The sequence below is a fragment of the Talpa europaea genome, assembly GCF_964194135.1.
Source record: "Talpa europaea genome assembly, chromosome: 12".
In the NCBI taxonomy this organism is placed as follows: domain Eukaryota; kingdom Metazoa; phylum Chordata; class Mammalia; order Eulipotyphla; family Talpidae; genus Talpa; species Talpa europaea.
In genome coordinates this window covers 55,505,748-55,517,461 of record NC_140079.1, presented here as the reverse complement: position 1 = coordinate 55,517,461, position 11,714 = coordinate 55,505,748, and the positions used below count along the sequence as shown (strand labels likewise).

General features: G+C 37.7%; 1 protein-coding gene across 1 annotated transcript; it reads right to left on the bottom strand.

Annotated features, from left to right (window-relative positions):
- Positions 1-5,324: 5,324 nt before the first annotated feature.
- TOR1AIP2 (torsin 1A interacting protein 2) lies at positions 5,325-5,720 on the bottom strand (the record flags this gene model as incomplete). Its single annotated transcript, XM_084251519.1, has 1 exon — positions 5,325-5,720. One exon carries the CDS (start codon positions 5,718-5,720, stop codon positions 5,325-5,327), a length of 396 nt encoding a protein of 131 aa, XP_084107645.1.
- Positions 5,721-11,714: the final 5,994 nt, after the last annotated feature.

The following is an 11,714-nucleotide window of genomic DNA, read 5'->3' as shown; positions in this document are numbered from 1 at the left end:
AGCCACGAGGAAGTTTGACAAATGACAAGTTTCCATAAAAGTCATCAAAACCAAAGTTAAAAAATAAAATCACTGACCTAGAAAAATACTAGCAACATATATATTCAGCAAGGAGTTAATATCCAGAATACAGATTCCCCCGAAATCAGTAAGAGACAAATAATGCTGTAAAATATGGGCACTAGAGATGAACAAGCAATTAAACAGGGAGGAAACCTTCAAGTCTAATCAATCTGTAAGAAGAGGAGTCAAGGATAAGCGAAATAAATTACTAAGAGATACCACTTCACAACCATCAGCTTGGCAAAAATGTAAGTCAGGCAATACCAAGTGTTGGTGAGGATTTGGAGATAGAGAGCTCTTAGATCCTTCTGGCAATAAGGCAAACTGTAACTACAACTTTGGAGAGCAATATGGCAAGACAAAACATACATATTCTACAAATTGGCAATTCTTTAGATATACACCAGAAATTTGCTCAAGTGCACAGCAACATGGCAGTGGCATTGTTTAAAATGAGGAAGAATGAGGAAAAATCTAAATGTTCATAAATAAAGTAGACTAAAAAAATTGTGGCATGTTCTTACAATGTAATATAGCAATTAATGAATTACAGATCTCAACAAGTTGTAAAATAACAGTATTAAAGAATTTCTATAAGATTTAAGAAACAAAACACTATATTCTGAGAGAATAAATGGGAAAAAATGAACCCCCTACTGATGAAAATGATGGAATCTAAAAAATGAGTGAAAGAAGTCACACATGAGAACATAAATGGTTCTTGCTTCTGATCTCTGGTGATACAGATCAGTGGTTACAGGGTGAAAGAGTACTGACTGGAAAAGGGCCTGGGGAAACCTTTATAGGTAAAGCGATGTGTTTCATATCTTTACCGAGGTGGTGATTACATTAATCATCAAACTTAAAATGTACCTATTTCACTGTATGTAGAATATCCTTAATAAATATCCTTTATTTCAAACAGAGCTGAATGCCTTCAGAAATATATTACTTGGTAACTAAGTTGCAGCCAAAAACAAAGTTTGCAAAAGAACCATCATGGGTATTTTCAAAAGCTTAACAAATGCTCAATATGCATCTTTCTTGTCACAAGGCACATGTTACTCCTGTAGCCCACTTCATTCAGATCCTCTGTAACATATCACTGTTAGTTGAAGTGGATTTCGCTCAAGGCTGCAAGGAAGAAGTGGCACAAAAGGAGAGGTTCCCGACATATCCTCACAAGGAGTCAGGTGGTGTGGTAGCTGGGAGAGCTGAAGGTCACTATTCCAAAGGCAGGACAATCTTTTGAACAGTGTCCAATCCAGCATTCGTGTACATTAGGAACCCCTGAACTGCGTAACGGAAGTGAGGCAGGGCCTCATCCAAATGGAAAATGAGGTTGTTCTGCATTTTTATGTAGGAAAAACCACTCCTTAAGCATGTCGCAAAAACACATAACCTATGATGCTATCTTTGGCAAAAAGAAACTGATGAAGACCCGAGTGTCCATATGACACAAAAGGCATTAACTTTTTTTAGTTCAGTGCCCATTACAATGACTGAATTTTACACTTAAATGAAATTTAGCCTCACTGCCAGCAGTTATGTCCACTTCCCCGTGACTCTGAAATCTGCAGTATTTTGTTTTGTCTCTGTGAGGTCAGGTTAAGCTGTTGAGTTTTAATTGCCCATGAATGCAGACTGTACCAAACGGTAGGCTGTGGGATGCCTTCCTTCATTTTGACTTGTTGATACTTCTCTAAAGAGAGACACAAATTTGCCTTGCAGCTTCCTCTGTCAACGTGGCTCCCTGGTGTCTGACTCTTTAAGATGTACCCTTTCTGCTTCATCTCACCACACCAAGGGTGAGTGCTTTGACAACCCCATCGATTTCATTGTCTGGTACATCAAATGACCTTTGCACAGCAGTCACACAACCAACTTTAGCACAAGCCCACATGCAAAATGAATGCTATGAAGATAACTCTGAAATTGATGCTCCCATGAATACATATAAATTTGTTACTGAGAAATAAAGTTTTGAAAGTGTTTCCTTTTTACTGCACAATACATTTTTAAATACAGATAAAATTTAAAAATTAAACACATGAACAGAAAGGATTCATATCAAATTCCATTCAGTGCTCGCTTCTGTGGGGGGAAGACAGGAATAGGATAGGAACAAGAGTGAATTTCAACACTATGTTAAAGTATCTTCAAAAAAACAAGAACTAAGGTAAATGTGGCAAAATGTTAATGAATTTTAGAGCTGGGCATGTTGTTTTCTGCACTTTTTTACTTATTTAATGTAGTTAATAATTTTTAAATATGAATAATGAAGTAAATTAGCTTCCGCAGAGAAAAGCAAGCCTCAAAAGAAAAGGCCTATCTATAATGGCAACTCTTTAAACCCCACAATGAACTTGTTTTAGAGGCACACTACAAGCACAGCCTCCCCTACATTTTGTTACAACTAGTTGAAAGGAGACAGAACAGGGCCTCCCTGGTGGCTCAAGGGATTAAGACACAACTAATGAAGGATCCGCATCCACTGCAGCACGAGTTCGATCCCCAGCCAGGGAGATACCCACATGGTGCAGCAGACCTCTCCTGTCTTTCCCGCTGCTCCCCTCAGCAGTGTATTTCAGTCGATCTGCCTGTTCTGTTCCCCACTCTGTCTCTGGTGAATCCTCTCACCCCCTCAACACCTCTGGCCTGTACCCCAGTTCTCGTATGCATAAATAAGTAAATCTTAAAAAAAAAAAAAAAAAAAAAGGAGAGGAACAAGAAAAAGCTGCCTGTGGGAACAAAATTATAGCTCAGAGAGCAGGACCTCATACAACCTCCCTGTCCTGAAAACCTCCTGCTGTGAGCACCAGGGATGAGGAGGGATACTAGGAGATGGTGACCTGGGGGAGACCTAGGAAAGAGATATCAGGAAGCTCTGGTAATTGGTAACATTAATATACAAACTTTAAAAAAAGTAAAGGTGAGGGAAATTAGAAGTTTAGTAATTATGAAGGTCAAAAGAGAATCAACTCAGGACCCAAGATTAAGTGTAAATGCCAATGATGACAAATGTGTTCAGTAAATATGTATCTTTTGTAAATTTTTTAACACTTACTTTAGAGACGATGCAATTTTAGGCTCTAGGGATTAAAAGACACAGGTATTTTAGCCCTCAAACAATTTACAATCCTGCTATGGAGACAAATAACATATAAAACATATACAATATCTGACATTTATAGAATGTCTTCTTTGTTCCAGGCAGCATTCAAAGCACTTTGTATTAGCTCTTTTAATTTTCACAACCACCTCGTGATGGATGGATATTCCATAACAATGTGTGATGTATGTATAGTCACATTACTTTACAGATAAGGAAACTGAGATACAGAGACAGTAAGAACCTTACCTAAGAACACACAAATGTTAAGAGCAGAGTCAGGATCTGAACTCAGGTTGTCTGGTTGAAGGACTGAACCTTTAAACCATGACACTAAAAAAGCTTAGAGTCAACATAATGCACAAAGCAGAGTCTCAGTTTGAACTATGACGCTAGCACATGTGACCTGGGTGAATCTGACATACCCTCAATTTTTTCTCAAATTGCTTTATGAGTGTTGTGCTAAGTGTTGGGTGATATAGTAAATCATACAACAATTACATCCACCATAATTATGATTATAAATGGGTCTAAAGTGTGATAAGGACCCACATGTTTCTGATTATTCGGGGGACAATAATACTGATCATTAACACCATCCCCAAAAGCAATACCTCCAAGTAAATTTTCATTTATATGAACTTGAAGGAGTTCTTAACCAAGGAGTAAGCATAAACTAACTAGTCTTCACTCAATTTAGCAGTCCACACAGTTTATTCAGCAATTTAACAGAAGAGAATTTCCATCATGACAGACATAAGGCAGATACAGGGTAGATTTCTGGGGTACATTCTTTACATAGACTAACAAGTAACTTTAGGTTTTACAATATTAGGCAGCCATGACTTGTTGAATACCAACAGCCATTCATTCCTCACTCTTCCTTCCTAAAAGAGCCCCGATTTACTAGGGGAAGCATTGTGCCAACCCTCCAGACAATGCCAACCCTCTGCCCCTTGGCTATGCTTCCCGGGCTCCTCTGTAAACCCATGTAAGAAGAAAATAGTGAGGGACTTTTGAGAACAATTTTCTTCCCCCCCCCAAAAAAAAAGAGACTAAAAGGGAGATAACTTTTGCTTCATACTTCTAGCCTTTGATTGGGATTCAAATGTCTGAAATGACAACAAGTCACACTACTTGTTGCGGAAACAGTCAACATGATAAGGATCCTAGCAGGGAACAGAAAAAACCTGGGATCTCGAAAACATTGTTGAGTTGCTATGTAAGCACTAGGTTATCTAGCATCTTAAGTGGAATTTTAAAATTGTTCAGTGGCCTCTGGGATGTTTTCAACAGTTTTTCCTTAAGTTTTGTAACCCAAACTCTGGTTCCATGATTCTTGCAAGCATATGATGGCCAAAATGTGGGAGATGTCTAGCACGACCTTCTGTCCAGTTTTAGGAGAGAATGCTGCCCTTATTTGTTTCTAATATATACAGTCAAGCTTGCTAACGGCTTTTTGTCATTGATCTCACTGTACAGTACTTTCCAATTTTCAGGGAAGGATATTCTAAGTTTAGCCACCACAAAGACTGGGTTGTCTTTGCTTATGGAAAGCCAACTAAGTGTAGGCAGCAGCTTCTCTGCATATTTCTGTGTAACCTATGTAGATAATGCCTAATAAAATGTGATTTCTCTGACAGTTTCAGATACCAATGATGTCACTGCCACACTAAAGATGGGTCAGAGTCAGTGATAAGTAAGTGGTTACATACAGATAAACTACATATACCATTATCACTGTCCAATGCATAAGAATTTGTAATGATGTAATTTCTTAATAAAATGTCTAGTTGTTTTACTAGACAAATCTAGAATCCAGCTAGAAATAGCATTACAGAGCACCTAATATGGGCCTTCTTCTCCGTGATTATCTTATCGTGTCATAATTAGGCTGTGAGCTTTTTAGGAAGGATAAACTAATTCAAAAACATAGGGAACATAGATTAATATGGTTCAGATGAACAGTTTGGCTAGAATACTGTTGAACAAAATATGCGTAGGCCACAGAAACCAATTCAACAATTTAGGCAGTTTCCCAAAGTAGCGACAGTCTGAATCAGGTTTAGAAAACAATCATTTTTCCATCTTCCTTGAGCTACTAGTACAAAACACTCTAGAGTCGCCATGATTTTGTCTGTTTTAAGAGTTACTTGTTTTGGCCAAGCTTTTTGTTTAAGGTTTTGTCTGTTCTGGTCAAGATTAACTGCAATGCAGGGTTAAAACCAGCTACTCTAGAGTCATGTATCCTTTTTCTAACAAGTGGAGGACCCAGAAGAAATGGGTGGCAGGCTTTTTCAAAAGTCCACCGGGTGAGATTTTGGGGTGCCCATTCAAGTGGGAAAGACCATGGAAGAACAAGGCTTCTGTTAGCAGGATTGTCAGGATAACATTCAGGGCAATAATCAGCCCTATTAATACGGTCTAAGAATACTTGGTAACATTCATTTTCAACAAGTTCAGTTTGGTACAACCAATGGCCTAGTTCTAAACTAGGGAACCACTGTTGTCCACAGTCAGGGCAATGTGAATTATCTGCAAACATCTGGGCTTAGATAGACAACACAGAGAGTAATGTAACAGAAAGAGACAACAATGACAGAGAGAGACACCCAAATAATCAGTCCTATTACAGGTTTGGTTTAGCAATTTCTCAATCCAACCAACATTATTTGGAGAAGGTTAGCTTTGGTTTGCACCTCCGTGCAAATCTTCAAGATTTCGTTGTTTATGTCACTCAGTCTCTGAACTCAGGGACCAATCCAGTCTATAATGTTATCAGTCACTTACTAGTAGCACAGATCTCAGAACAGCTCCTTCAAAGCCCAGCTTCTCAAGGAAAGATAGGGCTCTATTCTAAATTAGTTATTTTTTCTTGTATGTAATCAGCTGGTGGTGTCATGCAGAGGCACTTGGCTTACTCTGCTTTGCTGGTAAGTTATTATATCTGCTTGGTGAAACAGAGGAGCTGAGAGGTCCAATGTGTCTTTTTGTTGGCGCTGGCACTCTTGCCGTTGTAATACACGTACCCAAGTTCTCAGGCCTTGGCACTTTACAGAGGTGTGGGGGTCTGGAGGGTCAGGAAAACCTGGAAGAGTCCTCTTGAACGTGGATCCAATGAAGTCTTTCTTGGGAGGACCTTAATCAGGACCCGTCACAGAGAAGCAGCTGATGCTGAGCTGGCTGGAGGGTCTGGGAATGCTTCACATACCTGTAAATGATAAAACTTCAGACCACTCATATGGGCTTTGCAGTTGCTCACAGTATTATTAGAAACATGCATTTGGAAATCACTGAGGTCAGTCAAGGCTTCCCCATGAAAATTTCATATGGATTTAAACCAATTTATCTGTTAGGAATTATTCTTATGCCTACTTGGCCACTAGTTCATTTAAGATGAAGTTTTTTTGTGACTAATTTTTAAACTTAGTTTTTCTGTTGCGATTTCTTTAGGATTATATTTCTTTTCTTCTACTCCTTTGCCCTTTGGGAATATATGGACTGTGTCATTATGTTTAACCTTTGAGTTTTCTCATATAATTACGAAATGGGTGCCCCCATATGTTATTCCCATCATGCGTGGTATAACATTAACAACCACAATAGCCTTTCTGTAACAAACTTCAATCCATCCAGGATAAAGCTAACAAAATTATTAGTTAATATTCTTAATAGCTAACCATAGGAAGCTGGATGATATTCTTTCGAAGACTGATGAAGAAATGAATAGGGGCAAGTCTCAACGCCAACATCTACCTTATAAACATTTTTGCACACTGTAAGGTCTAAGAAGGAAAGTAAAGCATAGTCCTAAGCACCAGCCCTGAGCTATTCTTGGAAAATATACAGTAAATCAGTGGAATGAGCTATCAATCTTTGCCCTCCCTCAGGAACTCAGAATCTAACAAGTAAACAAAGTAGGGCATTAGGGTATCTGGAACTAGACGGTCAGGAGGGAATGTTACAGATACTGGAGTTCTGCCTCTCCCCAGTGTTCTTTTTGTGAATTCTGACATATGATCTTATGAAAGCACTAAAGGACACTGGAGGGAGGCATAAGTGTACAAGATATGGCCGCTAAAGGGGAGGGATTTACAGTCCTACCAGTAGGGGTAGTCAGCCACAGACTAGCAAAAATAAATGTAAGAATCTATTTGAAAATGCTAAGTTTATAAAAGCAACTAAAGAGCTTCTGAAAGTATAGCAACATGGGGCCCATATTTAGCAGAAGCCCCAAATGAAATGAGATAGTCAGTGTAGATATACTGATGTGTTTACTGAGGTTAGGTAATAATGTGTGGGTGAGGGCTAGTAATTCAGCTCTGGGGGCAGAATGAACAGAAGGTACAGTCCCAATTCAATGACTCTGACCTACATAGCCTAACTGTCTATTAACAAGAGTTACCAGGGTAAAAGTTTCAGTTTGTTGAACTGGTAATCATAGAAGTATCATCATGGAATAGATGACAAAATCCACATGATCAACACAGAAGCTACTAATAAATTTATATGAGTAAGCCTGACACTAAAAAAGAAATTTGGATTTTTAGAGTGAAATAGGGGAAATGTAATTAAAACTGCAACAAGATACTATTTCACATTCACTAGACTGGCAAAAATGGCTCTACCTATTCTAGGCAAAACTACCCCTCTCCCAGGACTCCACAGCTCCACTGACAGGATCAAGAGGAAGCCCTAAAGCTCCAAATGCTCAGGGAAAAAAAAAAAGTCCACCCCTCCCCAACTTTCTTTTCTTCAACTTCAAGAGTCAAATAAGCACCAGAGCTTTAAGTGTTCTTACATCAGAACTCTGCTGTTCCACATGTTCCAGGTAAGTCCCCCCTGGTCCCCCGGTCCTCCAAATCACTACGGACAAGAGTCAAAAGGAGACCCCAAAGCACTCCACGCTCAGAATAAAACCACCTTTTACCAGCCTCCTCGTTCATTCCTTTTAGACTTACCACTCCTGGATGAGTAGGAATGAAGGCCTCCAAAAAATGCTTTTGGCAAAATTTCCACACGCTCCCTCCCCCGACGCTTGCTCATATCCTTCACCATATGAAGCCCAGGACCTCCAGGTTATACTTCAACCCTTAGTCTCTAATTCCTATATGGTCCTGGGAGCAATGAGATAACCATAGATTCTGTCCTTCCCCTTGCCTTCTCCCCCTCAAAAAGCATGTACCATTTTGATATATTAAATATTTTAGCTATTTATCTCTATCTCTCTATATACATCTTGGCATTAATAAAGCTGAACAAATGCATTTTCTATAACTCAGTAATTCTACTTTTAGGTATACACCCTAGAGAAATCTGTATATGTGCATTTAAAAATATAAATAATTTCATGATAGCACTGTGTAACAGGAAAATAACAGGCAGATATCCACGAACCGTACAATGGGTAAATAAATTGAGGGATGCCACAGAATGGAATATTGTACATGCAGACATAAGTAAAACTCAAGAATTATAATACTGAGCAAAAAATAAAAAGCAGGTAGAAGCATGTATATTCCTATTCATCCACACATTTAGTTTATATTTACATAAAGTTTTGAGATAGTGTTTAAGAATAAATACGTAATAAAGCTAAAAAGATAAGCAGATGAGAGATGGGATTAAGGAGGGGGTATACTCATTTCAAAGCATTTTAAATTATATGATTTTTTTTTTGTTGGGGGGGCAGTACAAGAACTTTCACTGTATATATATCACAAATCCTAACAGATGGCATAATCTCTAAAACAAAAGAAGAATTGAATTAAAATAGGAATGGGCTACAAAAAGAGATTAGCAGACAACCAAAATTGTACAATGTGAATAAGCGTAGCAGCGGTTACTCTGCTCAGAGACAAAGCTGCTGACTGATAAGGAAAAGAAGAGTCCTATAAGAAACGGATCTCTGTTTCTCATAAAATTTTAAACAACTCCACAGAATACGGGGAAGGAGGTCTGCCCAATGCTGGGGTAGAAAAGGAAGTTCTTCTCGACATATTCCATGAAGGCAAGCATCAGTGTGTACTGTTACATCACATGGTGCTTGTGAAAATTAGAGACACCCTTACTCCAAGCAAGAGGCAGCCTAGAGAACCTTTCTTTGCCAGGTATTCATCAGCAACCCTTTGTGAGATAATAACAATAGCTAACATAGAGTGCCACTCTCAGTTCTAAGCACTTAATCTGTATTAATTCACATAATCCTTAACAATAACAAGGTCACACAGGTCATAGAGAAACACCACTGTAGGGAAATCAGTATTTAAATCCAAGCAGACTGGTTTCAGAGCCTTTACTCTTAGCCATTATAAGATACTGCCTTTCTGAAGCACTGACAGTTTAGATTTGCAAACAGTTTAGCCTTTTCATAAACCATTTGCAAAGCTAGAGTATACTATTTGACTGTGTGGATTCAAATACTGGGATAGGAAGAAATCAACTCTCAGAATCTACTTCCACACAGAAAGAGCTAGGTAGGTTTCAGGGAGTCCAGAATCCCCTAAAATTAGGAATAAAATTTATAATTAAAATTTTTAAATGCACATTCTTTTTCTGGGAAGAGAACACATATTTTAAGCTCCCAAGAAATGTGAAATGGTTTAAAACCATTAGGCATTAATCATTTTACAATCAAAAACATTTATTGTGAACCATCCTCCAATCTCATTTTGGAAAGCTGTCCAAAGAACCTGCATTCTTGCAATTTCATTTTCTCATTTTTATTAGACATGCAGATCTGCTAATCAGGATGCCTAAGAAAACTAGTGTTACTAGCTTTGGTTTAGAAACATCCTATATTTTGAGCCTGTATCTTCAGGTTGGAAAAACAAGGCATTCTGGATTTGCTTCCTTCTTCAACTCCATTAGCATAAGTGAAAAGTGGTAGGTGTAAGGTAAATATGATTACCATCAGGCTTGAAGAAATGCTGAAAACACTCTGAGAACCACCATTTTCCTACTGACTCTTAAATGTAATTATTTTAGTGACTGAGGAATCTTATACTAGGTCCAACGCCAAGTAGTATGGATCTAGGTAGAAAAACTGTAAGACTTCCAAATGTCCAGGGAATCCAGACTAGCACCAGTATATTTAAATAAAGGCCAGGGACATTAAGATGGATTTAAAAATATCACTTGAAGAAACACAGGAAAATCAAGAAGGCCCAGAAAAGAACCTGAAATGTCTGCATTTTCAAACAAGCCTTCTAACCAATTAACAGGGCAAAAAACAAGTTTAAAGAGCATCTCTAACTGCATAAATACTATACAAAAGAAAAATAAGAGGTTTTTTTGTGCGAGAGAATTAAGGTTAAGATTCTTCCTAAAACTTCATTAGAAGAAAATTTAGAAAATAATATAACACCAAAATGGAAAATGCAGTTCTATTTAACCCAGTGAAATTTTTACAGCTACTAACAGTGGTATTTATTACATATTAAATAATTATTTTCTCTACATATTCTGATTCCATTTCATTCTTTGGTATTTCCTACATGGATTTTAGTAAGCAAGCTCAAACCTGCCTTGGATAAGACAAAAATTTCCTCATCCTTTTTAGTGGTAGGATAATAACTGAATTTCAGATTGAGTCATGACTAGGGAGAATTTTCCAGTAGCTATCTGTTAGACTTCAGCCTTAGCCAACTCTTCATGATAGATAAAATCAAAAGGCACAAAGAAAAAAACAGAAATGCTTTAAACCTTCTTGAGTCACTATTTAAAATATTTTCTTCCCCAGGGTTTTATAAGGCTAATCAATAATAAAACTATTTTTGTAAGAGATAGTTTCTCTGATAAGAGTTTCATACTGAACTAGAGTTACATACTAGTTCTGCATTTATAGGATTAAGGAGTATGGGGAAAAAAGGAATCACTCTTCTTTTGAATTCATATAACCTGAAATAATGCCTTGCTTAAAAAAGATTATGAAAATAAATGTTCCTGAAAAAAGTCTTCAGCATGTTTTGGTGAGGAACTACTTTTAATTTGGCAAAGTCTTGAGATCACTGAGAGATGGCACAGCAAGACAATCTTCAGCACCATTTAGCACACACAGTGTTCCCTCTTAGGAACAGATAAGCCAAATGAAAAATATGATCCTCAGTTAGAAAACAGCTGCAGAATGTTCTCCTCACCCCAGGAACTGACAGGCAAAACAGGTGTGTGTGTGCATTGCTAGCATACCATAAAGGGGAACAACTGGTTTAGAAATTTATTGGTACATTTCAACCTACCTTGCCTAATGAACTAAAAGTCCAAGGTTCAAATTCTGTTCAAATTTCAACTTAAAGGGTAATAGGTAGCTTTCAATAGTGTGGCCTAGTATAAGCTTAGCTATTTCTATACTTGCACTGGCTGTTTGTGTCTGTTTAAAATTCAATTTCTAAGGCTTGGCCACTCTTCTATAGCATATCCACTGTCACAATATACCAGTATTATTATTTTCAAAATTTCTTACTCTGTTTCCTAGTATTTCCATGAATCCATGCTTATTCCATATTTTTGAAAGGGAATTTGAGAAAGTTCTACAAAACTC